Source organism: Rhea pennata, unplaced genomic scaffold (assembly GCF_028389875.1).
Source record: "Rhea pennata isolate bPtePen1 unplaced genomic scaffold, bPtePen1.pri scaffold_32, whole genome shotgun sequence".
NCBI classification, from domain to species: Eukaryota; Metazoa; Chordata; class Aves; order Rheiformes; family Rheidae; genus Rhea; species Rhea pennata.
This window is the reverse complement of record NW_026907679.1, coordinates 3,348,181-3,374,729: the sequence shown is the minus strand read 5'-3', so window position 1 is coordinate 3,374,729 and position 26,549 is coordinate 3,348,181. Positions and strand designations below refer to the sequence as shown.

Genomic DNA, 26,549 nt, shown 5'->3' with positions numbered 1-26,549 from the left:
GAAGCTGTCCCAGTTAGCTGGCTCGCTTGTCTGATGACAGCACAGAGGCAATCGGTGACATGTGGCCGATGTCACTGCCGGCTGACTGTGACCTGCCCCTTGGTGGCAGGGGGCCAGCAGCCCCTCCCAAGGCCCCGGGTTATTGCGGAACCCTGCGCGGTGCTGTGCTAGCCTGCTCCCGGTTGGGCATGGTCGTCTTCTCCTGAGGTACCCTGTGTACCCCAAGGGCGCTGACGATGTCTTGTGCCTGGGAGAGAAGGTCCAAGCACTGCTCAGAACTCGGGGAAGTAGCTGCTTACGTCCCCGACCTCATTTTATCTGAGGACTTGAGGCACGAAGCCCGTTGCGTTCAGAATTTTCATGGAGTACTGCTCTTTGCAGACGTCTCAGGTGGGTCCAAGGCTTGTGAAGGGCGGGGGTTGAGAAGAAATCAGAGACACAAGGTACTGGGACTTATGGGCCTTTGGGAGCCCCGGTGCCACCTCTGGTGGAGACTGCATCAGAGGAGGCCTCTTTGCTGCTGCCATCTTCCACTTTGGGGGAAGCAGAGCTCAGAGGTGGCTGACGTCAGGAGGAACAAGGGGCTCCAAAAGAGGAGAGGCCTGGAAGAGGCCGGGAGTCGGCTAGTTGGGCTCAGCAGAGGTACCCAGTGCTAGGCACTCCTCCACGGGCTGCAAGAGCGCGTGGGCCAGGGGCCCCTGCTCCAGGCTGTGTGGTGTGGGAGAAGGCACGCTGCCAGGAGCAGTGGCCAATGCGAGAGTGGTGGTTTCTCTTGGGTGGTCCAGGCTTGTTGTCACAAGCCAGGTCAGGGCACGATGTAATGCGCACGCTCTCTGAGGTGGGAGCATGAAGCTGGCGGCCATGTAGGCACCTGCTGATTCCTCTGTGCCTGTTTGTGCCTCTTTGAGGTTTCACTGCTCTGACAGAGAAGTTTAGCCAGAGCGTCAGCCTCGAGCGGGGTGCGGACGAGCTAACGCAAACGCTCAACGACTACATGGGCGACATTGTGGAGGGTAAGTGCCGTTCTGCAGGACTGTCTGGGACGGTGCCATGAGGCTGCTCTTTGGGAGAGCAGAGAGGTGCACTAGGCAGCCTCGTTGCGTGTGCTGGGGGTTTCTGTGGGCGCTGAGGGCCACCGAGAGCAGCTGGGCTCTTGTGCTGGGGGACACTGGTGCTGAGAAATGGGTGTGTTATCTTCACTAGCTCCTTTGGGCAGTGCCCAGTACCGTAGGCACCAGTGCTGTGGTGCCTGTGAGCAGTGTAGAGGCGGGGCTGGAGCTGTGCCTTCCTGAATGGTGCCCCACCAGGCACCACTGCCCTCGGGCGGCTCGGGCAGCAGAGTGGCTGCTTCTGTGGCTTGCTTGAAGAAGGTGCAGAGGCGACTCTTCTCTTGCTTTCTTTCGCCTGCAGAGCTGCTGGGCTTTGGAGGAGACATCTTGAAGTTTGCAGGTATGTCTTTCTAATTGAAACTTATCTCTGCTGCCACTGCAGAGGCGTGCCAGGGGAGAGGACAGAGTGAGCTGTGAGCTGGCAAAGCCCAGAGGGGAGGCTCTGTGGGCACGCAGGTGCTCCTGGGGAGCTGCCATCGCGGGCCCCAAGCGGGAAGCTGCAGTGGGACAGGGCTGGTGTGGAGGTGTTGGGGAGGCAGCCTGGGAGCTTGGGAGTTGAGGCAGCATGGTAGGAAGGAGGGGATGAGAGAGGCCTGTCATCTCTGCCCTGAGTGGGACCAGCTGCAGGGGTGCCCGTGTTCCTGTAGCCACACTGTGCACCTTCATCCTCTGTGGCTGCTGTTGTAGCTGGCCTGGGGGAAGGGAAGGCATCCCTGTGCCCAGAGAGCTGTAGCTGAGGAGGAGGCCTTCTGACGAGTGCCTCTTCCTCAGCACGCCTGCCGGTTCCTGCTGTCCGTGCAGGGGGTGCAGCTCAGGGAGCGTCAGGTCTCACAAGAGCCTTCCCCCATTCACTTGCTTTCTGCAGGGGATGCTGTACTGGTGCTGTGGAGAGTGAGGGAAACACAGCTGAGAGACACCATCAGCCTGGTGCTGCAGTGCTGCCGGCAAATCCAGGAGAAGTACAGCGTCCGTGACACAGACGTGGGTCTGAAGCTCCGACTGAAGATAGGTATGGGGTGTGCTGGACTAGCCGTGCCGTGTGTGGCTCCATGGCCCTGTGCAGCGCCACAGGGTGCTTTTCCGCCTGGGGGAGAGGTGGTGATCCCTCGTGGGGCCAGGGAAACCTTCTGCCTGGAAGGCTGTTGTGTGCTCTCAGGCAGCCGCTTACAAGCTGCCTGCACGCACCCTGAGCAGATGGCCAGCAAAGGTGCTGGTGTGCTGGGCCTCTGGGGTGCTGTGGCTGTGAAGACTTTGTCAGTGTCAGCTTCACGTGCCTCTTTCTAGGCACCCGTTTCAGGCCCCTCTGTTGGCAGGCCCCACTTTGTACCCCCTCCCCATCGACACTCCAGCTGGACTCCGTAATGAAGGATGGGTGCCTCCAGCTGAAGCAGCTGAGAGGAGGAGCCTGTCTCCAGGGTTGAGCTTGAAACGGAGCCTGTGGAGAGCTGCCGCTGCGGGAGGCTGCAGAGGTGCAAGTGCTCTGCGCCTCAGTTGTGCTTGTCTCTCCCCAGGGATCTCTGCAGGGCACATGTCGCTGCTGACTGTGGGAGACCGCAAGGAGCAGCACTTCCTGATCCTTGGCAAGGCCGTAGGTGAAGTCTGGCAGGCGCAAAACCTTGCAAGTGCAAGTGATGTTATCCTGTCAGCCAGCTCCTGGGAGCTCTGTAACCAGAGCCAGGTGAAGAGCAAGAGAGTGAAAGGCCAAGGAGCTGTGAAGGTGGGTGAGATGGCCTCTAGAGCTGTTTGGGGCACCTGGAGCTGGGGGTGAGGGAGGAAGGTGTGCGAAGGCTGAGGAGCTGGGCGTTGTGGGGGTTGTAGCTGTAAAGCGGAGGTGGAGAGCTGTAGCTGTTGCCCTTCCAGCTGAGGGTTAGCTGTGGATTGTGCTTGCTGGGTTTGCGGTGGGGTCAGGAGGGAGTGTCAGGGTTTGGCCCTGCTGGGGTCGTGGCGGTGTTCTGTAGACGTCGGGGTGCGTGGCTGATGGCTGCACAGCTCGTGTGCTGCTGATGCCAGCGTTTGTCCTGGTGCAAATCCAGCAAGGTGGCTTTGCTACACGGAGATCTCCTCCTCTTCTCTGGGAAGCGAGGGCGGGATGGAGGGAGGGTAGGACGCGTGCCCTGGGACTCCTGGGGAGGCCGATGGCAGTGCTTCTGCTGTGTGTGCCTTCAGGTTACAGGAGTGCAGCGGATGTCTGTGTTGGAGCGCGAAGACCTTTTCTCCAAGTTCACGCGAGCCCAGCTGAACTGCCGTTCTCCTGAAATGCCAGGTGAGTGCCCCGGCTTTGCCTTGTTCTGTGCCTGCCCAGAAAGATGGGGACTGGCTTGCGGAGGGGCCGCTGGGGCCTGGCCTCTGCCCTCTCCCCCTTGCAGTTAGTTAGTGGTTGTGCTTGGGGCGCAGCTGCGCTGCAGCAGAGGCACTGGCTGCTTCCTGCTGCTTCCAGGGGACTGCTGTGGCTGAGCACCTGCAAGAGGAACACACGGGCAAAGGGTGGAGGACCTTGCTCCCCGAGTTGCAGTGCCAGCCCCTGCTTTGCGAGGCCCCCGTAGCCAGGCTCGTAGCGCCCTGCTGCCAGTGACCGCGTGTGTTTTCCTTGCGTAGGCGTCCTGAGGCCTGCGGTTACCTTGGCCCCTCATCGTGCTCAGGGGAAGGTGCTGAGGAAGTACATCCCAGCCAGTGTCCTGCGCAAGGTATGGCCACGAGTGCTGGGAGGTGCCTTTTGGGGGAGAGGGAGGGGAGAAGGAGATGTGTGTTGCAGAGCGGCAGTTCTCCAGACAGCAGGTAAGGCAAAGAAAATGCCCCCGTATGCAAAAACCTGGGAAAGGAGTGCTGCAGGGGCCAGAAACCTGCCGACTGTGTGCTCCTGCAGAGAGCGCCGGGGGTGAGGGTGGGGTGGATTGCCCTCTGCATTTTCCACTGCTGTTGTTCTGGCCATGGCCCCAGGGTAAGAGAGGGATTCCTCCGGAGCGGTGACAGCGTTGCTGAGGGTGGCCCCTTGTGTCCATCCATGCCCAGTGCCTTCTTGCACCGTTGCGTGTCTGCCTCGCGCAGGCTGACGCCTGCTTTGCGCTGCGAGGAGGCTTTCTGCATTCCTCTGAGAGCGCCCGCTGCTGCCGCTCTGTGCGCTCTGCCTTGGTATCTGCTGCAGGCAGGAAGCGCCCAGGGCGAGCTGGCTGGTGGAGGTGGCCCGCTGCTGTCTTCCAGATTGACGACAGACAGCCCCTGGCGTGCCTATCCGAGCTGCGGCCGGTCACCTGCCTCTTTGTGAAGCTGCAGTTTGCTGCCAAGGTCAACCTAATGCAAATCTGCAAGGCTATCCAGGACAGCAGCGTGCTGATTTCGGAGATCCTCCGTCCTCACAAGGGCGAAATCAACAAAATCTCCATGTTTGATAAGGTGAGCGTGGAGGAGCAGTGCCCCCACGCACGAGGGCGAGGGTGGTGGTGGAGAGGAGGGAAGCGGCTCTGTCTCTCGCGTGGTGGGGAGAGCAGAAGCAGCTCTGCCTCAGCGTTGGGAGCGGTACCCTGTGTCCTGGGGCTGCCCTGAAGCTCTGCTGCGGTCGGCGGAGGCTGGAGTCTCAGGGCAGGAAGGGTTTGGTGCAGGCGTTGCGGCAAGGTGTGCTGCCTCTGTCCTCGGCAGGGCTGCACGCTGCTGTGTGTGTTTGGCCTCCCTGGAGGAAAGCTGCCCTGCGAGAGCGTTTGCGCCCTGGAAAGCGCGATTAAAATCTCCACCGCCTGCTCCAGGAGGCTGGGGAAAATCGAGTGAGTGGGGAGGCGTGCTGCCTGGGACGGCCTGGGGCGGGGGGTGCGGAGGGGTGCCAGAGCGCCTGGCTGCTCTGCACACGCAGCCCGCTCAAGCTGCCGTGTCCGCTGCCGGGCTCTGCCGGTCCCCGAGGCCTGCGCTGCCGGGGCAGACGGCAGAGCGCGGGGACGTGGGGAAGGGGCGGCGGAGGGCAGGCAGGACTGCGCAGGGGCGCTGCTGATCCCTGCTGCTCTGCCTGCGCCTCAGGGCAGTGTCCGTGGGGGTCACCAGCGGGACGGCGTTCTGCGGAGTCGTCGGCCACCGCGTCAGGCACGAGTACACAGGTACGAGGTGTCCGTCTGCGGAGCGGGTGCCCGGGCCGCGTCTCTGACGGGAAGAGGCAGAGTGTCGGGGAAGAAGCTGTGGGCCCTGGGCGCCGGGCCAGGACGAGGGCTTGGCCTGCGGTGGCGCGTCGGGACCGGCGGAGGCGGAGCGGGTCCCGCCGTACGACGGGGGACGGGCTGTGAGCCTCCTTGTTGCTCTCGCTCGTGCTCAGCAGGGTTTTGTGCTGGCCTGTGCTGCGGGGGATGCAGCCGGCAGCCTGGCAGGGTGGTGCAGGTTGCTCTCCTGAGGACGTCAACGCGTGCTCTCTCTCTGTGGCAGTCATGGGCCAGAAGGTGAACCTGGCTGCCTGGCTGATGGAGCACTACCCGGGGCTGGTGTCCTGCGATGCGGCGACCTACGCAGCGTCCCGGCTGCCCCGGTCTTACTTCAAGGAGCTGCCGAAGGCCCAGATGAAGGGGGTTGGCGATCCTGGCACTGTCTATCAGTACCTGGGGATGTCGCAGAAGCTGTGAGTGTGCTCTTTGAGCAGGCTGCCTGGGCGTGTGGAGGCACACAGGGTGCAGCCTTGGGGAAAAAGAGGAGCTGTGCAGAAAGAGGCCAAGCTGCTGCCCTCCCCAGGCCTCCCACCGCTGTGGCTGAGAAGAGGGAAAGCCATAGCACGGCCGTGCTTTTTGCCTGTTCACCTTGGTGCCTGTTGCTGTTGGGAGAGTGGGAGTGATGGCGTAGGGGTGGAGAGGGCTCTCGGGAGTCCGTAGGCCCAGAGGGGCCTGTCAGCCCCTGCCCAGAGGACTTGCAACTCTGCTTTCTGCCCTGTGCTTGCTTGCTGGCATGCACGTGGCAGTGCAGTAGCAATTCTGACCCACCCAGGGGGTATTATCTCGGCTGCTTCTGAGCAGGAAGCTCTTGGAAAGCACTTTGCTTCGTGCTGGTCCCCTGGGAAAGTGTGGGTTTCCGGGCCTGTCTTCCTGCTCGCTTGCTGGTGAAACTGGAGCTGTTCCTCTGGGCCAGGCTTGTAGGTTCTCTTTGGATGATGCTTTGGCCTCTGTTGCTTGCACGTTGATAGCGTGTGCTGTGCCAGTGTGGTCAGAAGCCCTTGGGCTTCCATGTGCTGGAAGTTTTCCCTGTGCTTGTTTGGTGTTTGCACTCTCTGCTGAATGAGCGTGAACTTTGGTGGTGGAGTGTGGCCAGGCTGCCATTATGCTCAAAAGAAGAGCGGGTAGGCAAGAGTGTGTCCTCAGCTGCACGCATGACTCTCTGTCCTCCAGCTTCTGCCTTCTTCACTGACTTTTGTTTTTCTCTCCCCCTGCTAGCATATTTGGCCTGGATCTTATGGAGGAGAGGTCAGAGTACGGCCCCTTGCTCGGTAGGTGAATGCCTTGCTATTGTGTATACCCATTTCTTGCCCTTGGTAGCTGCTAGTACCAGCCTGGGAATGGAGATGCTTTTGCAAGGGATGGTGTTGCCTGCAGTGGCCATCAGGTTTGGGCTCATAGCTCGTTCGTAAGCTTGGAGTTGGGCCAGCAGTGGAGGTGGGAATCAGAGTGAGACGCCTAGTGCTTCCTGCCTTCCTGCACCGTTAGCGTGTCAGGAGCTTTCAGAAATGCAGTTGCTCCCAGGCTCCAGCAGGAAGGTGGGGCTGTGAGTGCCCTAAGGCAGGCCTAGCTGCAGAATTGTAGCTGTTGGGGTGGGAAGGAGCCCTGGGTGCGGGCAGGCTCGCAGGTGCGGTGGAGGGAAGGTGCAGTGGCAGCAAGAGGGGAGGCTGCCCAAGGTTGTTGGCTTTTGAGCTCGCTACAGCAGCTTGCTTTTTGTCTGCCTTCACAGGTCGCGAGGAGGAGATTGCCCTCTTTGAAAGTGCCTTGAAAGCCTACGGGACTTGTCGCGAAAGCAGCATCCTAGCGTTTGAGGGTGTGCTTGGCTCTGGAAAGAGCCATTTACTCACTGAGCTGGCATCTTTAGGCCAGGCTGCTGGCCACAGGTGAGTGTTTTGGAGCGCTACCTGTGGGACACTTCCCTTGCCCATCCACTGATGTTCGTGGCATCCTCGAGCCCCTCTGCTAGTGCTGCTGGCCGTTGGCCTGCAGCATCCCTGAAAAGCCTCCTGGAGCCGCTGGTATGGAGCAGCTGCACGCTCTCCTACTACGTCTCACGGGAGCTGGAAGTGGCTTGTGGAGCCAGGGCTGTTGCTCTTGCAAACTTAGGCCAGGCTGCAAGGGCTGGCAAGAGCCCAAGCTGCGTGCTTTTCATGCAGCTGGAGAGTAAGGAGAAGAAAGATGCTGGGGGAGGCGGGAGTGGTGTGGTGGAGCTGCCAGAGAAAGGCTGCTTGCCCTTGGGCTTCTATCCCCAAAGGCCCCTGGGGCGGCCAAGCCTTCCCGTAGTATAGGAGGCAGATGGCAAAGCTGTGGCATTCAAACACAAAGGCCCAACTTGCTCAGTCCTTGCTTCTTCAGCTGGCAACATGCTGTGCAGGGGGAGGTGCTGAGAGCTGTGGAGACACCGGGTGTGGTGGTGGCTCTGCCAGGGGCTTGGCAGCAATTGCCGCTCTGTGGCTTTTCCTTGTAAGAAGCGGGGAAAAGCTTGGCCCTCTGTGAAGCACTTGGAGGTGTGCGGAAGAAGAGTCCGTCTGGGGCTGTGTGTCCAGAGCTCCCTTGCAGACAGCCCTGGATGACGTGCCTCTTCTCTGACAGTTTTGCCTTGGAAGTCTGCAGCTCTTTGCGTTGCTCTCTGAATCTCGGTCCCTTTTGCTTTTGCGTGGCAGGGTAGTGGCTGTGGAACTGACAGAGCTAGACCTGAAGCAGGTCTACTCTGCCCTCCGTATGGTGCTGGCCATGGCCCTGGGCCTGCAGGCATGTCAATCGTGCAGTGCCAGACAGCTTGTGCTGCAGACAAAGCTCCAAGGGCTGATGGCAGAGAGCAGCTACTGCCTCCTCAACGACGTCTTCCTCGTTAAGGTGAGAGCGAGGCCCTCTCTGGCCCTGGCAAAGGGCTGCTTGTGAGCTTTTGTAGTTTGGAGGCTCTGGTGGGGAGTCGCTTGGCTGCCTGGAGGGAAGAGCAGGGGCATATAGCGCAGGCTTCTGTTCCGGAGCGCGGTGGGCAAAAGGCACTGAGGAGCAGCTTGGAGATGGGGCTGATGACCTTGTGTTGAGCTGAGTGCTGTGTGAGTGGTCCGCTGCCTCCCGGAGCTGCCATCACAAGCGAACAAGCAGAGGGCTTCTGTTCTCAGCTCCCGGGGGTATCCGCACTGTGTTGTCTCCTTGCAGCTGTGTTGGGGAGAGGGCTGATGGTGAGGCCAGGAGAGGTATTTTGCTGGGTTGGTGTTGTGTGGTGGGTAGGTGTGCTGCAAGCCCTGGAAGGCTGTTTCTCTATGACTGTGCTTTTCTGGGCAGTTTCCCCTCTCGATGGCAGTTTCCCAGATGAGTGGCACTCAAAGGCAAATGGAGCTGGAGTTGGTTTTGAAGAAAGTGCTCCAGAAGGTGAGCTCTTCTCTCCCTCGGGGGTCAGAGAAAGACACCAATGCCACAGGCGGAGGCTTCAGGAGGAGAGTGGTGGGAGCTGGCGGGAGGACGATGTACCTGAGTCCTTACCCTTCAGAGCCCAAGCACCCCTGCCCATACCCCCGATACCTTTCCTCCCATAAAGTTGGTGGGCACGTGCTCGGGAGGAGCAACAAGGTTCCTGTGTAGTACAAGATGCCTTAAAGTCTCAGAGAAATTGCAAGCCAGTAAGATTCTGCATTCCTAAGTAGCTGGGGAGAGGAAAGAGGCTTCAGAGCGTTCTCTCCGTCTCTCTCTCACCCTCTCTTTCTGGAGAGGGAGGGAAAGAGGCCAAAGTTGCTGCTATGGAAGCTACTTGAGAACCCATCAGAATCCCCGCAGAGCAAGCTGTTTGTTTCAGACTGTTGAAGAAGATGGCGTTGTATTTGTCATCGACAACACCCACTGCATCGACTCTCCCTCCTGGAGTCTTATGCGGAGCGTGCTCAGGGATGTCTCGATCTTCATGGTGATGAGCTTCACTGCCAGTCACTGCAGAAGACAGAGGCTTTGCCAAGCTGCCGTAGACATCCTGAAGTTGCAGAAAACCAGTTGTGTTCGTCTGGGAGAGCTGAAGCCTTCCGCTGTAGTGCAGAAAGCTTGCCAGGCGCTTGGAGTTGTCAGCCTGCCCCAGGATCTAGAGACGTAAGTCACAGGCAGGGCCTGTGAGCTCTTGCTGAGGGCTTGAAGCTGTGCAGAGAGCCAAAGGGAATGAAGCCCTAGAAAAGGCAGTGCAGAGCTTCTAGAAGGGCCAGTGCCTCTAGCCAGTGGGACATCCTGGCAGTCGTGAGCTGCGAGTGGGCAGCTGCCTAGGCACAGAGCACAGGAGGTGTCCAGCCTCCTGTGTTGCACTGGAAGGCAGGAAGGAAGTGGTCCTGCACGCTGGCATGGCTCAGGGGTGGCAAAGGCATTAGTCTGCGTGGTGAGGCTTTGAGGGGTGATTCACCGGGGCAAAGGTTCTCACCGGTGCCGGAGAGCATCTGGGCTGTTGGGGACACGAAGGACAAGGCTTGCTTGGGGCTCTATCTGCACTGCTTTTCCCGAGGATTCCAGCAAAGGCTGTATCTTCCGGGTGACTCAGGCACCAAAGCCCGTGGGAGTCGTGGCCCTTTCAGAAGTGAGGTGGAGCTGTGGTGAAGACGTTGGTTTCTGTGCTCTGCCCGAGTGGCTCAGCGCCCACCTGAAACGTGTGCGTGTGCGCCTGCCTTTGCCTGTGTCAGTGAGTGCTGGATGTGCTCCTTGCAGGTTGCTGACGCAAAGAACCTACGGCATCCCCTATTACTGTGAGGAACTGCTGCGCTACCTTCTTGGCCACGACATGCTCTTGTTCCACCCACTGGGGAAGGATGAGAAACGAGAGGACAAGTGGGAGAGCCTCTTCAGTAAGCACCTTTGTGGCCGACTGCCTAGTTGCTGTGGTGCATTTTCCCCAGCGCATTCTTGCCTGAGGCTTCCCCTGTGAACTTGGCACTGTCAGCTCTTGCAGCCATAGAGATCGTGGTGTGGATCAGGTGTGGGTTTGTACAGGCCTTGCTGCTGGGACAGCCCAAGCTGAGGCAGGGGAGTTCTGGTGTCTTTGAGAGGACAAGCAAGGGTGCCATGGCAGCCAATTTCAAAGGAGGAGCAGAGCCGCTGCCTGGCACTCAGATGAGTGCTGGTCTTGTCGTGAACTCATAGGAACGCAGGTGCTTCTTCTGGGCCAGTGTGGTGAGTCCTGTGGCTGGAATGTTCCTTGTGCACAGCCACAGGGCTGGATTGAGTCCGTCAGTGACACATGGTGCCAGGTGCTGTAAGGCCTGCTAGGGGTGAATGCTGAAGGGTTGAGGTTGGAGGGAGCTGAGGGATGTTGGGTGGGAGGCATTTAGAGGACCAGACAGAGGGCCTGAAGAGTTGAGTGTGTTAGCGAAAACACTTGAGGGCAAGGGAAGGCAAATGGATGCCTGGAGTCCACAACGCCTGGTCTGCTGCTTCAAGGAGAGCTCCTGCTGGGGTCAGGCTCTTCTCTATATGGGTATACGGCATTGGTGCACTTTATGTTCCTGCCGCACACTGTGTTTGTTGGTCAGAAAAAACTTCTCCATCAACAGGTGGTCTGAGGACTCTGGCTTTTGTGAGCCCCTGCTGTCCTTCTCCTCTGCCTGAGGGAAAGCGTAGTTTGAAGCCTGCCTGAGGAGGTGGGAAAGAGCAATTTCTGTCCCTGAGCACAGCTGCTTACGAAGCTCAGTGTGCGGGGCGAGGGCAGGCAGGCGCAGAGCAGCCTGACCGCAGGCTGGCGTTGGGCATGCTCTGGCTAAAGAGAGCGAGAGATTAAACACAAGACCCCGGCTAGGCACAAAGCGGGGCATGCTGCTTCTGCCTCTAGCATGCCCCACGCGGGTGGATTTTCATGGGGACGTCGGAGGTGCTGCTGTCTGACCTGTGGAAAATCCCTTCTCTGGCCCTTTGAGTCGCCGCCCAAATTCTTGGGATGCCCTGGAGAACTCTGCTCTCTGGCCGATGTAGGCGTGTTATTTAATAGGCATTGGAATGGGCGTGTATTTCCCTTGGCAAAAGGCAAAGAAGGTCACTTGCCAAGAAGTCGGACATCAAACCCAGCAGAGGTGAGGCACCGGCCTTGGGAACTTGAATGCCAAAGTGTGAAAGCCCCCAAAGGTGCTACTAAGTGAAGGCGGCAGTGGTAACACGACCTAGGGATGAATGCCAACCAGCTTGCCACGGCTCTGGCAGCAGCCCTGAGTGACCCCCGATTTTGCATTTGCACTGGCAAGGTGCCTGCCTCTGGGATGACGGCAACACTGCTGCCTTCTGCCTTGAGGCGTTGCCTCCCCAGTCAGGAGGTCTGGAGCCTTTGACTTGGGAGTGTTTGGGGAAACTGCCTGGCAACAGCTAATGTTAGGGAAGGGCTATGAAACAAAGGTATGCAAGGGAAGTGCTTTGCTCATCTTAGCGAGCATGTTTGGTGCAGGCCAAGTGCATCAGGCCACCTGAGGCAGGCCTTGTTCCAGCTGAGGTGGATTTTGGAGTGTTTGCAAGCAGGAAGTCATGACATGAATTGTCTCCCTTTGCTAATCGCTTTCCCCTGCTCCCTTGTGCCGCTCAGCTTCTGTGACGGAGGCTTCAACCACCGCAGCAGCACGGAGCTCCAGCGCGGGGAAGGACCGCAGGGTGTGCACCATGAGAGCGGATGTGACCCTGCAGAACACTGTACTCCCCCCTACATTGAAAGGTGAGGGGCTGAGCCGCGCTGCGGCAGCTGGCAGCAGTGCTGGGTGCCTTTGCCAGGGCATGAGCTGGAGAGTGTGGACCTTGGTGTGCTGCAGAGTTGAGCCTCTCCCCTCTGGGACTAAGCTGGGCAGGTTGCTTTGGTGCCGTGGGATTGTCCGCAGAGAAACCTGCATGTTGTCTGCTGAGTGGGGTGGGGTGGGCAGGGGGCGGAGAAAGGAAGGTATTGGGAGCAGACTGTTCTCAGCAAGAGAAAATGCGTTTCCAGGGGATATTTGTCATGGCTCCGACTGAGCTTTGAACTAGGCTTTGCACCTCATTGTTCTGTTTGTAATTTCTCCTGCTCATGCAGGCCTCAAGGCACTGAAGCCCAAGCAAAGCCTCTTGCGAATCTCTCTTTGGCTGTTGTTTTCTGGGCTAGCCCAGAAATCGCCCCATTTCTAGGGGGTGCTGGATGGGAAGCTGTGAATGAGCATGGCTGCCCTCGAGCCGAGCCCTGGCCGAATGCAGGTGGCAGAAATGTCCCCCGTGCCCAAGAGTTCTTCTTGAAGGAGCTGCTTTGCCCAAGAAGGGGAAAGTCTTGTGTGACCAAGGGAAATGCGGGGTTGTGGGGAGCTCTGAGCTGGCCTCGGCGGTGCAGGAAAAGCTCTCTGTCTGTGTGCCCTGTGGACATAAATAGAGCGCAGGGCTGGCAAGCTGCATCCCCGGACATATGCATGTGCTGGATGCTGCCCTGCTCATCCGTGGTGGGGGAGCGTTCGTCTGAGCATCTCTGCTTTCCCGCGTCCTTGCTTCCTGTGAGTCAAGCAGGAGCAGAGGCATCTTGAAGACACGTGCCCTGGGTTGCAGTTGTCCAAGGGGCTGGGTCCCTAGGGAAGAATCTACCCTCTCGAGTGTTGCAGCTAATGCAGGCTGTGATGGTGGGGAGTGGGCAAGGGAGAGACGTGTGGCTTGCTTTTGGCAGGGATTGCGCTGGCTCAGCTGGACAGCATGAAGCCCTCGGAGCAGATGGTTCTGAAGTGTGCAGCCATCCTAGGGCCGCTGTTTAGCACGGAGCTGCTGTTCCACATCCTTCCCGGGTGGAGCAGGGCCAAGCTGAACAAGGCGCTGAATGCCCTGGTGAGATGCAACATCCTCAAGTGGCTGAATGCTGCCAAGGGGGCAGAAGAGAGCAGTGTTCCCACCGAGGGGTCAGGCACCTCTCTGGAGGAGGAGAGCGGTAAGAGGTGGTAAGGGGAGCCTGGGAGCACTGCAGGCTGCTGCTGCCGCTGTCTGTGTCCCCGGTGGGGCTCCCCAGAGAATGCCCCCTGCCTGGAGGAGGTGTGTAATGCTCATGGCACCCTGGGGAGTTAGGGATGGGTTGTTAAAAGCTCAGACAAGTCCATTTCCGAGGAGCCTGTGCTTTGTGCTTTGTGCTGGAGGGCAATATTGCAGTGAGGTGCTGCGAGTCCCTCTGCTGCCCTGCCTGCAAGCGCGGCTCATAGCCCATGTAGGAGAGGGAGTACGAAAGCCCAGACCTGCTGACCCAGCCTCCCGCTGTGTGCAGATGAGGGATTTAGTGTGCATTGATCTTTATTGTCCCCTAGCGCCGGGGGAGCGTAGGAGGCTGGGAGTGTCTTGCAGAGTGGGCAGAAAGAGCTGGCTGTGTCTTGCTTCTGCTGCTGGCAGCATCCCCAGCTGCCGCCTGAGCGCAGCTGCACAGCCTGTTGGCAGGGAGAGCAGGCCAGCAGCCTGTTGCGCTGGCTGTGCTAGTGTGAGGAAGGCAAGGTGGGCCCTTTTGCTGTCTGGCCCGGAGGCTCTGAGTGCAGGAGCGCTGGTTTCCTGCCAAGGGCCCACGCCAAGGCCTGTCTTTCATGGTGCAGCTATGGCTTGCCTGAGCTCTGGCCCTAGCTCCGGCCCCAGCTCTGGCTGATGGGAAGCCCCGTTGCCTTTCAGATGCGCAGAAGTCATCCGTGGAGGAGAGCAAGGAGAGGGCGAGGCTGGAGTCTGGCGTGCTGGCCTTTTGCGCCCCGCTGCTGCAGGAGGCTGCGTACGAGCTGTGGCCGAAGGGACAGAGGGTGGCCCTGCACCACAAGTGTGCAGCCTTCCTGGAGAGGCACGTGCACAAGTGCCAGTGCTGCGGGGGAGGCGACTTTGTTGCCTTCCACCGCTTGGCCCTCGGCAGCACGCAGGAGGCCGAGAGCTGTGAGGAGCATGGCAGCGACTGCTACTGGCACAACTGGGAGGCCTCCCTGGTGACCAGCGAGGAGATGAAGTCGGACGAGCTCCCCGCCTCTACGGGTATGCCGTGTGCCCTGCTCTGGAGCCTGGGTCCTGCCCACTCCTACTGCACACTTGTTTCACGCAAGCGTGGGGATGCTTCCAGTGCAAGGCGGATACTGTTGTAGGACTAGTTCATTTCTCCACTGAGCACAGCTCCACAATGAGAGCGATGATGTGTCCACAGCGTAGCGCCTCTCTCCCCTTGTGTGTCCACCTGCATTTTCCCAGAATTACGGGAGGGCAGCCCGTCTCCTGGCAGAGGTGCACGCGTGGCTCTGCAGGCTGAGGTGTATTAGCTAGTGTGTCTAGTACACTTGGTGAAGCTGGGTTAAGTCTGGAGTTCAGCCCCATAGTGAAGGCAGATGTCAGGGAAGGAGCTGGAGAGGGAGCTGCCGCCAGAGCCTTTGGCTCTGCTCTTCCTCCCTTGGTGCTACAGAATGGCAAGAAGCAGCTCTACGGCATGTGCAGTGAGGAGGTGTTTAATGCCATGCTTTCTTTGCAGATGCTTCAAGTGGTGTACCAAAAGAGAAGAGCTGCTTGGAGGAGATTTTTCGGTGAGGAGCCAAGGTTTTGAAGATGATTTTGGGGGGCAGTGGGGTGAGGGTGTGCAGAGGAGATAAGCAGAGTTCCCCGCTTGGGCTGCCCGTTGTGAGTCTAGCATTGGCAAGAGCAGGCCTGTGAGAGGCAGCTGGGTTGAGATGGCCATGGGGATGCGTATCTTTGGGGAAGCCAGTGGGATCCCAGTGCTGATGGTGATTTGGAGGGGAGCAGCCCTGGCTTTCTACCTGTTAGAGAGCAGTGTTGCAAGCTGTGCAGGGGCAAAGCAGCCCCTGGAGGCAGGGTGGCTTGTGGAAGGGGACAGAAATGCCAGCTGGTCTCTCTGCCTGCCTAAAAGAGCAGTGCTCCTCCAGAGCAGGGGCAGCAAAGGCGCCAACAGGACCGGTGCTCCTGCCGCTTTGTTACTGCTATGGCCAACGGAATGGCTTGCCACTGCTGAAAAGGGGAGCTGTTGCTTCTCGTGCCGGTTCTGCCCTGCCTGAGTCCACTGTGCCTGTGCTCTGGGGCCCCAGGGCTCCTCAGAGTGCCCAGCATATACTGGTCAATGTGCCCGCAATGTCAGGGAACAAATCTTGCCAAAGCGTGCTGTGTGAGTGAGTTGTCCTGGCTTTGCTTGCCGTGCGGGGAGAGCCAAAGGTCTTGAGGGAGGAGAGAAGGCGAGAGCGGAAGGGAGGAAGGAGCACAGGGGGAAGTCATAGCAATGATGGGGGGCTGCAGCCTGCTCCGGAGTCAGTGGTGTCAGTTGTAAGCTGGGAGGGCCCAGGGAACTCTGGGTGCAGGTCACTGTTGTGTGGGGTAGAAAGAAGGACTGAGCGAGCTCCCTCAGCACGCCTGGGAAGGCTGTGCAACCCACGGCTCCCGCGCGGTGCCTTCGTGCGTGTGGCCTCGTGCTGTGCTAGAACGTGTCTTTAACGTAGGCTGAAGGAGCGGTGTTGGTGACACTGGTGTGTGCTTTGGTGTCTTCTTTCTCCGTGATCTTGTCTCCAGAGCGGCAAAGCAGTTTCTGGCTAAGACCGAATGGATGCCCAAGGTGCCCAGCAAGACCCACTGGACGCAGGGTGTGGAGTGTTCCTGCAGCTGCAAGGCCATTGTGGACTTGGTGCTTGTGCCCTTGGCTCAGCACTACATGGCAGTGGGCAATGACGCCAGAGCCTTTTATTATCTGCTGGAGGGTGCGGCTGCCTACTTGCACGTCTCCGACAACTACCTGGTGAGTTGCCGTGCTTGCCAGAGCCCACTGCCCGTGGAGTCCTCTCAAGTGCCTTGCCCTGGGCAAACCCATTTCCCCACTGCAACAGGGCCTGCCTGGGGGCCTGCCTTTGTGGGGACTCGGGGATGAATTGGTGGGAGGGAGACCCAGCGTTTGCCTCCTGTTTGCCTCTCCTGTGGCAAGAGAGACAGGGCCGTGAAGCAGCCCCTTGGTGCAAGGTGCACCTCCCAGGAGGTGGTGCAAAGGAGTACTTGTGCGCGTGGTGTGAGAGGCAGCGTGACTGTGCTTGGGTGGGCATCACCAGGGGCAGGTGCAGGCCTCCTCAGCAAGATGCTGGAGGCACCTGGGAGTGCTGGGGCTGGGGACAGGCTTGGCAGCGATGCTCAGCTGCTCTCTGTGTGCTTGTTCAAAGGCCTTCCGGAACCTGAAGAAGGCAGAAGTGCTGAGGACCTTGGTGGCTAAGAAGGGAAACGCGCTTGCTTGCTTTGAAGAAGCCACTTTGCTGAGCCTTAAAGGAGAGGTAAGGTGACAGGGTGGTTTTGGTGGGCTCCCCCAGTGGGTGGAGTTGAATGCTTTCCTGTGGGGTAGGGTGGGGTGGGGCAGGCTCTCCCTGGCCCACCTCACTGCGACTGCTCTCAGCCTGCTTTCCTGGGGCCCCTTTGCCCCCTGGCCAAAACCAGCTGAGGTCCTGGCCTTGATTCCACCAGAGACATGCAATTGGTTATGTGCTGAATCGGAGCCCTTTGGGAGCCTTCCCAATATCCTGGCTCTTAGCGTTCCCAGTAGCTGGGAGGCTCAGGATTCCCAGCTGTGCCTGGGGCTGCTTGATGCACTGGGGATGAGCTTTTGTGCCAGCTTTCAAGGGACTACCTTGAAAGCCCTTTTGCTGTGCAGGTCTGCTACCATATGGGACAAACGGAGCTGGCGAAGACAATGATCAGGAAGGCATTGAGCCTGCTGAAGAGGAAATTCCCCACGACCTCCACTGGCGCCGCCTTGCAGCTTGTGCTGGAAAAGTCAGAGCATGCCTCCCACAAGAAGAACAGAGACTCCTCCGTTCCTCAGGAGGCAGGGTAAGACGCAGAAGGGAAAGCAAAGGCTCTTCTAGGCAGAGGGAAAGCTGCTGAGGGAGCAGGAGGCTAATGGGTGGAGCAGCTGTGGGTTGTATTGGGCAGCTACTGGGGTGCTGGCATGGGAGATGGTGTTGGTGAGAGCAGGGAGGTGTTAGTGGGGAGCCGAGTCTGGGGAGGGGAAGGGAGTGTGCTGGCAGGAGCAGGAGGTGGGCCTGTCGGCGTAAGCGGAGGTGAGCTGTGAGAGGGAGGAAGCTCAGAGGCTGCAGCCAGGCACAGGCCTCCCGTGCAAGGCCCCTTTTCCTCCCGGTGGCCAGCTTTGCTTGGCCTGCCTAGGCTGTAGTGCCAAGACACCGTCTTTAGCAGTCACGTTTCCTGGGTGGTACTCCTTGGTTCTGCCGCTTGTATCGCTGCGGCCGTGCCTGCGTCAGCTGCCCTTCTGCAAGGAGGTGCAGCCGTCTCCTCCATCCCCATGCTTCCCCCGCCCCGTAGGACTTGGCACAGTGCGCCTAGTGGCTGTGGCCCAGCAGTTTCCCTTGTGTGGCAGGAGGCAGAGGCTCCCCTGGCTGTTCCGGCAAAGCCACTGCCTGTCCTTACTGCGGCAGCTCTTCAGCCTGGAGAGCGCCTCCGGCAGTCGGAGGCTCTCCCGCCTGGCAGCACTCATGAAGGTGAACACGGCCGAGGAGTCCAAGGATGCGAGTCACGTGAGTGCCTTCTCTCTGCAGCAGCAGACCCGTCCCTGACACGGCTCCCTTTCCCTGGCCTGGCAAGAGTACCAGCAGGGCCTGTCCCCGGCAAGAAGAGCCCAAAGATGTGCGTGTGCCTGCCCTTTTCTGGATGAACTTCCAGAGGGTGTGGGTTGCTGCTGCTTTGGGTAGTCCCTCGCGTTGGATTTGTGTCCTAATTGTGAGCATGGAGGTGGTTCTGGCTTTAAGGCAGCACCACTGTGTGTATTCTGTAGTTTCCTCGTAGCTCCTGATAATGCTGGTGTGCAAGGCCGGGGGGCCCTGTCTTGGCACAGCTGCAGTTAGCAGTGGCATTAGGAAGAAGAGTTGGTCGTATGGGTGCGCGCTGTGAGAGTGGAAGAGAAGAGAGAAGCTGGCAGCTGGGTTGTGGCCTGTCCCCTCCAGGCCAGGGAATTGCCCTGGAGAGACAGAGTCGTGTGCATTGTTGTGTTTGGACCCTTCTAGGTCCTCTTGTCCTACCTGGAATATGCGCTGTGCTGCCAGAACCTGGGCTGCTGGGAAGAGTGGCTGCAATACGGGCGGGCGGCCGTGCAGCTTAGCGCTGAGGTGCAGCTCTTTGGAGGAGGGGTATTAAACACGGCCAGCTTTGCCCAGGCCCTGTCCCATCTGACCCTCAGCCTGGGAAATCTGCCTCTGTCCGTCGACGTAGGTAGGTACTGCCCCCGCCGCCTGCAAGAAGGCATCTCTGCCGAGAGAGCCGGTGCAAGTCTGCTTGTCCTCTTCCCAGGCTATCGTGCTGAGAGGCTCTGCATGGAGCTGCAGAAGCCTGACCTGGGCTGCGTGGTTCTCAGGACCCTCTTCACGGCACTGTTTCTGCAGATGAGGTAATCAGGGTGCTGGAGAGAGTGGGGGTTGTGCAGTGTCGGGGGTCAGGGACCTTTGGGTGAGAACAGGCCTGCTGGAGAAAGTGGGATGGAGTTGGGAGGAAGAGCAAAGAAGGGAAAACGAGGGAGAGAGAGGTGCTGGGAAGGGGAGTGGGAAGTGTCTGGAGGTGCTGCCTGGGCTCCCAGCCCGTGGAGAGGCTCCCTGGAGGCTCGTTGTGTTCCAACCCAGGTACCCGGAATGTGAGGCAGTGCTGCGCAGGCTAGAGAAGCAGGTGTCTGGAGCAGATGAGATCGTTGGGCAGGCATGCTTCTTCTGCTGCTGCTTAGACCTCTTGCTTGAAGCTGGTAAGTGCTCAGTGAGGAGGGCCCCCGAGAGCCTGTTTGCTGGGCAGGCAAGGCTGCCCCCCTGGAGCTGTGGGCCAGAGCTGGGGGCTTTGTGCAAGGTGTAAACAGGCAGAGCCCTCCCAGCACAAGCAGAAGTGCACCGTCAGTACAAGACTTCTAGAGATTGGAGTGGACAATACAAGAGTTCTGCCAGGTTTCCCTGTCCTCTGGAAACACGGAAACAGTTCCGCTGGCCAAAGCAGTTTTTCTCCTGGTAGAACAATGACCCCAGAGCCTCCAGCAATCCTTATATTTCCTCCACAGAGCTTTCCGCTGGGCGCATTTCTCTCTTCGCCTGCATCCTCGTTATTATTTTTCCCTTTTGCGTTTCTAACATGGGAGCCAAGAGTAATTTGACAGTGCTTTTAGTTATGCTCTTTCCTAGCTGTGTTTTGAGATTGCCCCTTCTGAAAGCTCTTCTCCGCCTCACTCTGCTCTGGCTCCCCAGGAAGCAGGGCTAGCAGTGCTGGCATGTGCCTGAGCAGGAGGCACCTAAGAGCCTGTGCTCTGGGGTCGCTGTCCTTGCTGCTCAGTGGCAGCGTGCCTTTGTGCAGTGCTAGAAAGCTGCAGATTTCTCAAGGGCAAGACGTGGTGTCAGGGGAGCTGGGAGTTCTCTTGTTTCCTTCCTGATGTTCTCTGCCCTTGCGTTCAAGGGCAGTTCTGTGCACTTGAACAGCCCTGAGCAGCTAGGGTAGAAGTGCAGCCCTTGCCTGCTTCCTGTGAGGTTTGTTGCTCTGTGAGTGCTTTGCCTGCCAAGAACTTTGCCAGCTGTGCTGGAGCTTTCTGCTGCTCTGAATGCCTGAGGCACGGTGAGGCCAGGGAGGGAGGTGCTGCTTCGCTGCTTCTCTGAGAGACATTTGTATTGCAGGGTGGCAGTATAAGTCCTTTGAAGAGTGCAGGAGGTTCGTGGAGCAGAACGAAGCCAACTGCCTTCTCCAGGCGCAGAGCAGCATCCTGCTTGGACTGTATACGTCCCTGGCTCTTTGGTAAGTTGGAGACTTGCTTTGAGTGGGGAGAGGCCCAGGCAGTGGCTGTGGCCGGGAAAGGGGGAGCTCTGCGTTCATCACATGCCCCCATCCCATGTCCACCAAGGTGGCTGCTTCTGGAGCACGGTGGTGAAAGGGGCCGGGGGGCCACGCAGGATGAGCAAGGTGGCAAGGAGCCCCAGGTCGTGCTGCTGTGGAGCCCTGCCAGGGAAGGATGCCTTGGCGGCATTCAGCCACAGCCTTCCTTTTCCCCTTGAATGTTGGGGACGGACTGGTGTGGCTCTCTCTCAGCGCAGGAAAGCGATGCAGGCTGAATGCTGCCTAAGTGCAAGAGGTTGGCTCGGGCCTGGAGCAATGCTGTGTTTGTGGGAGAAGGCAGCCATTGTCCCAGTCTCCTGCCTAGCATGGCTTGTGTCTCCTGGGTGCCTGCAAGGGACTGGGTTCCAGTCCTTGCAGTTTCCCTGTGGTCTCGCTCATCACTGTGGGGGAGTGCTGAGTGCCGCTGGCTCACAAACACACACGCATGTGCACACGTTTATAAGCAGGTCAAGCAAACTGGAGGGAAGGGGAGCGGAGAGGACCCTGTTGGGAGGGACAGCAGTAGATTCCTGCTCAGCTGTGATGTAGCAGGGAGACGAGAACACCAAGTTCACGCGGGAGAGAAGGAATTGAGCTACTGATGCCTGATTACAATACAGTGCTCTCTGTGATGCTTATCAGGAGCAGCTACAACACGCTGCAGTTCAGCCCCCCAGCCCCCCAGTACACCCCCAGTAGCTTCCTTGTCCTAGAGGATGCATTGCCTCTGGAAGCCAGGTTGGGGCTGGAGCCTATAGCCTAGGAGACCTCTTGGTTACTTGCTCATCTCTACAAAATGTGCCTGAGTGTGTGTTCGTATGTGTTTCCTTTTTTCCTCTGGACAATGTAGGTTTGCAAGGCTTGGGCAGTGGGACAACTTCCAGAAGCCCTTTGAAAAGGCCAAGAGGCTGCTGAAGAGCACTGGCGCCTGCCTTGTGGCCAGCCAAGCGTGCAGCTGGCTCCTGGAGTGCCATAGCCTGGTGCTGAAAAAGGACATTGAGCACGGCTCGTGGAGGGCCCGTGAGAGCTGCCGCAGGGCTCTAAGGGTGAGGGATGCGGAGGAAGGGGAGGGGCATGCTGCAAGGGCCCTCTGGGGAAAGCTGTGTTGCTAGCAGCAGTGGGTTGACCTGTGCAGGTAGAAGCAGCCACGACAGGATGGAGTCAGGGTAGTGCCAGAGGGTAGCGGCTTAGGGAGCAGCATGGCTAAAGACTCCTGTAACAGAGGTGTCAGCAAGAGGGGGACGAGAAGGCAGTCAGGTGAAGGCAGTCTTCCTGGGCATGTGAGAACTCCCTTGTGGGACTGCTTGGCCCAAACAGGAGAGGAGAAGAGCCTTGCTCAGCCATGAGCTAGTGAGCCCTGCTGAACTGGCTGCTCCATAGGAGGTGTTAGGGCTCAGGAGAGATTTGTGTGGTACCTCAGCCTTGCTAGCTGTGCACTCCTCCTTTCTTTGTGGCTGGTTTTTCTCTTTGGGGATTTGGCGCCCTTCTCTGTGCCAAGCCATCGCTGGGCTCTCTGACTTGTCCTGATGTACCTCTCTGTTGTTTTCTCGGCAGCTTGCCGAAGAGGTTTTCTCTCGGTGCTCCACAAGCCCCGTCTTCTACCCCAGAGTCTACCACCTGAAAGCCTACATTTTCCTGATGCTGGGGAATGAAGAGCAGAGCCTGCTGTGCCTCAACCAGGGCCTCCAAGCCTGTGAAGACTATGGCAACCTGCTGGAGAAGACTTGGCTGGAGATGAGCACTGTAAGTTGCTCACCTGTGCCTTTGAGTTGCTTCCTGGGCAGAAGCTGAGCCTGCTGTAGCAGAAGGTGGGCCGCACTGTACTGTGGCAGGTAGCCCCAGAGAGAGCCCCCCGAGAGCTTCAGGGGCATGTGCTCAAAGTCCTGTGTGAGCTGGTAGGTGCTCTTAGCCCTGCTCAAGAGGAAGGTAGAGACAGCTGTGATCTCTCTCTGCCAAGTGGGGCTGGACTGGTACGTGAGGAAGCAGTATGCCCTGCAGCTGCTCCTTTGCAGCATCTCTGCTTGGCAGAGGAGTGGTGAAGTGGAATCTTTCCCTGCTCCTTAAGGCAGCTCTGGGAGGCCAGGGTCAACGTGTGCTGAGTCTGAATTGGCCTTGCCTCTCCTTCTGCTTGCTGAGGGGTTTTGGCAGCATGGCTCATTGGCTGATGGATGGAACAAGCTGCTGAGAGAGGCCTTAGTTGCCTTCCCAGGCAGAAGTCATGGCTCTGGAGGTCACGTGCTCTTCTCAGCTCTCACTGTGCCTTTTTCCCCCCCTTCCTTTAGGAGTGCTGGTTCACTGGAAAAGGCCGCCTGGGAGATTTGTGGCTGAAGACAGCCCCACATTTTCCACACCTGAACCAAGCAAAGCCAGAGGTCTGTAGCTCCAGGTACCTGCTGAAGCTGCCAGCACTGCAAAGGGAGGATTCTTCTCCGGGAATTAAATTCTGACACTGCTAGTCCGAGCACTTCTTCCTTTCCTTCTTCCTTTAATATACTCAGCATCATTCTTCGGCCCCCTGCTTGTATTCTGCATCGTTCTCTCCTTTCCCACAACAATGTTTGCACAACCTGAGTCAAACTGAACCAACACCTACACAATTACTAAGGTCAATACTCAAAACAAAAAATCAAAAAACAAAACAGTCTGAGCATTCTGAAGAGCTTAGCATTTAGGCTTCCATCAAGTGAGGAATATGATAAATAAGGCACAAAGCGCTCCAGAGAAGGTGAAGCTCTGGGGGTTAGTTAATTCCTATAGTTCTATAGTTGTTCCCAAGTAGTATCCGTTCTCCTGGGTAGAGGTAATGCATCGGGCCATTTCAGGCCCGTCTCTGCCCAGCTCTTTGCCAGTTTGGTTCTCCTGTTTGAGTTTCTCCTTGCTGCAGCCCCACGGGATTGGGGGTGGTAGGCACAGTGCAACTTCTGTTCTCTCTGCAGGTTTTATGCACAAGGGGATGTCTAGGGTTATACCTTTGTGATGAGTTAGTAGAGCAAAATGCATGTCCTTGGTGGAACTCATGTCTGTTTCTTAAGAAGACACAGATGTTAGGTCCTTGGCAGAGAGAACATTTTAAAATAAAGACATAGTTTACAGCCACCAAAGCAGGGAAGTTGGTAAGAGTATTATGTACTCTTGTCCCTGATAATGAAATGGTAGGTGGTGGTATTTATTTTTTTTTAAAGTAACATTCTCTGGATAAAGGCATCCTGTATAAACTCCCTGTAAGCTGCCACAGGGCCCTCCCTTAATTGGGGAGTACCTTGCTGCCGCAGTAGTCCATGATTAATAAAGAAATAGAAGTGAAGCATCCCACATACATGATTGCAGACCCATTAGAAGCCAAAGGACAAATTTCCTGTTCCCAGCCGGTTGAATTAAGATGCCCCATCGGTCACGGGGGAATCGCAGTGCGGGCATCCACTTCTCCCTGGGTAGAATCTTGGGGGAAGTCCCACTGCCCAGAGCAGGGTCCACACCTTGGGGGGTGGCATTAATCTTTCATAGTTCGCACTGTTGTTCTCCCCAGAAGTCACAGCTTAAACCAATTGCAAGCCCAATCATCTGTTGATCCAGTCAGGATTCAGTCTTGCCTACAACTGCCTTGGTTTCCTTTCGATCACTCAGTTCCCCACTGTTCTACCAGCAGTGAGAGTTTCTGCAGTGCCATCTCATCTCTCATCACTCCATTCCGTCACAGCCCTGCAGTGTGGTGCCTCAAGCCGTAGGCGCCCCAGAGATTGCCCACTGGTGGGAGGCAGCAGCGCATGCTGCTGGGATCGGGGCTGTGCTATCCAGGAGGCCCACTCTTGCCTGCAAGCTGTAACACCTGCTGACTCATCAGCTCCCAGACTGTAGCCACAGGTCTTGAGTAGCAGAAGAAATCCTCAGTGTCCACTACAGAGAGAATCAGGAAATGCTGTGAAGACAGGCAAAATCAAGCAGTTGTGAGAGGGGGCAGGGGGGCTCCAGCAGAGAAGGGGCCAAAGTCCTTTGTGTCTGTGCTGTTGACCTTGGAGTGAATTTGCAGGAGCAGCAGGTGGTGTTAGAGAAATACTGTGAGAAAAAAACCTTGCAAATAGTTAACAAGACTCAAGGACAAGGGGGAGAGAAAAACAGTACTGCGAAGGATAACCAGCTCTGGCTAAAGAACCTTGATGAAACCACAGCGCTTTGAAGAATATGAAGGGTAGGTGAGACAAAAACAGCAGAATAACCCAGAAGTGACCGTAGGTTCATTAAGGCTTATTAACATATTAAACTTCACACCCCTAAATGAAGAATGAGATGGAAATGACATGATAATAATGTTACCGCCTCTTCTTCTCTTCCTGTGCTAATTAACAAGAATGTGAAAGTGCAAGTGCAGAGCGATTACCTGGTATAATGAAATTGTAACCAACAGAAAGATCTGTATAAAGTACTCCCTGAAAAGTGTGTATAAATCAAGACTGAGAGGGGGAGAAGGTGTGCTAGCTTTGTGGATTTACCACCTAGCACCCATCTCTGGGCAGAAATGAAATAAACAAATATCTCAACCCTGTGTGTCTATTGGTTGCTTGCATGCCAGGTAACAGAATCCAGATTTTGGGACAACAAGGTCCCAATGTGTTCTGATGCATGGGATTCCACTTCCCCAGGTGCACGACTTGCTCTCCTCCTTGTAAAACTTCATAAGGTTTCTGTTGGCAGAATCCCCAAGGTTCTCACATCCCTCTGCCTGAAGCTCCTTTGTGTCAGCTCTTAGTGTGCATGTGCTCACGCAAAGTGCATTAGATGGGGTGCCTCTAACAACCCAAGAGCGCAAGGAATTGCAGGATGGTAGAAGTGATAAAAGGAGGTACTAGTTTAAGGGACCTCCTTACCAAAGTAGGAATTACAAGAGCAATAATCTCTGAAACGGGAAATGAAGGTATTAAGCAAGCACAGTAAGGGCCTAAAGGGAAAGAAGGGCTAAAAGAGGTGTTTGTATGGGAAAGTATGAGGATGGTAGGAGAGAAAAACAGGGAAAAAAAATGAAGGAGTGATCAGAGCAGTTCAGGGAGGCCTGAATACCTGCCAAGTAGCCTTGTGTCAGAACATCCCCGACTGGAGCAGGACCACAAAGCTAGTTAATCTGAGCCTGCTTCTCTCTGAGTTACTTCTATGGTCAAGGAGAGCTGACTGCTCTCCTTAACACTGACTAAAGAAGACCTTTGGTGGAAGGGATTCTTTTAAGCTGCACAGGACCTCAGGAAACCTCTAACCCAATGTTGTGCTCACCTCAGGTGAGCACCTCAGCTATGGGTTCAGAGGAGGTTGCCGAGCACTTGATCCAGTCTTGAAAGCCTGCAGAGATGGAGACAGCAGAGCTCCTCTGGGCCACACATGCCAATGCTTGACCATCCTGTCAAGGAAAAAAGTTTTCCATCTCTCTAGTCTGTTCCTCTTGGGCTTCAACATACGGCTGTTGTCTCTGAACCTTCAGATTGTCACCATAATGAAAAGCGTGGCTGCATCTTCTTGATGTCATCCTCATACAAGGACCTCGTATTGGGGGCCAAAAACTGGGCACAGTATTGTACAAATTGTATAACAAGTACCAAGCAGAAAGGGATAATCACCTCCACTGACCTGCTGGCTGCACTCTTGTTTGTACAGCCCAGGATACTGTTGGCCTTCTTTCCTGCCTGGCCACATGACTGATTCATGTTTTGCCTACTCTCTGCCAGAATTCTCACATCCTTTTTCAAAGATCTGCTCCATGTCTACTCAGTCTCCAGCCTGTATCTCTGCAGGGTGTTGGTGTGTCCCAGGTACAAGGACCTGGCATTTCTCCTTGCTGGGTTTCATGAGATTCCTGACAGCCCATTCCTCCTGCCTGTCTAGGGCCTTCTCAGTGGCAGCCTCCAGCATAAGACTGGTGCCCCTCACCCAGTTTGGAGTCACCTATGAATGTGATGAAAGTTGCTCCTTCCAGGCCATTCATAAAGGTTTTAAACAGGACAGGTCTCTCCCGAAAGGAAATACTACCCCTTCACCACTGCCCTCTGAGACCAGTCATGCAACCAGTTCTTTGACCATTTGTTTATCCACCCATTCACACCATGAAGTCCTAACTTGTACGGTAGTATACTAGGAGATAAAACGTCAAAAGCCTTCCTAAATTCAAGGAAACTGGCATTCACTGTTCTCTCTTCATGCACAAATACAATTCTGTTAACATAGAAGGCCATCAGGCTGGTGAAACATGATTTATGCTCGGGAACTCCATGCAGACTGTTCCCTTTCCCCCTTTTCTCCTTTGTTTACCCAGAAATGTGGTCAGAGAGAACATGACATTGTTCCAGGACATTCTCTTCATCAAAGCGAAGCTGAACAGTCTGTAGTTCCCCAGGTATCCTTACGGCCTTTTTTAAATATGACACTTGCCTTTCTGAAGTCATTGGCACCTCCCCTATCTCCATAACACCCTAAAGAAGATAAAGAGAGGCCTTGCAAGATAGTGCCAGCT

The 26,549-nt window shown here is 56.9% G+C and overlaps 1 protein-coding gene across 1 annotated transcript; it reads left to right on the top strand.

The window, feature by feature from the left end:
* The first annotated feature begins 236 nt into the window (after positions 1-236).
* On the top strand, positions 237-26,424 carry LOC134154576 (adenylate cyclase type 10-like). The gene is made up of 34 exons (XM_062601250.1): positions 237-390; positions 909-1,013; positions 1,411-1,449; positions 1,975-2,118; positions 2,621-2,826; positions 3,276-3,372; positions 3,705-3,793; positions 4,308-4,499; positions 4,743-4,864; positions 5,112-5,188; positions 5,508-5,697; positions 6,500-6,552; positions 7,011-7,164; positions 7,945-8,137; positions 8,573-8,659; positions 9,081-9,364; positions 9,965-10,101; positions 11,820-11,945; positions 12,906-13,160; positions 13,877-14,221; positions 14,706-14,757; positions 15,749-15,971; positions 16,384-16,491; positions 16,866-17,044; positions 17,589-17,745; positions 18,232-18,436; positions 18,515-18,611; positions 18,841-18,956; positions 19,864-19,981; positions 20,702-20,797; positions 20,910-21,105; positions 21,614-21,802; positions 22,342-22,445; positions 26,352-26,424. The coding sequence occupies exons 1-34, from the start codon at positions 237-239 to the stop codon at positions 26,422-26,424; spliced, it is 4,962 nt and encodes a 1,653-aa protein (XP_062457234.1).
* The last annotated feature ends 125 nt before the right edge of the window (positions 26,425-26,549 follow it).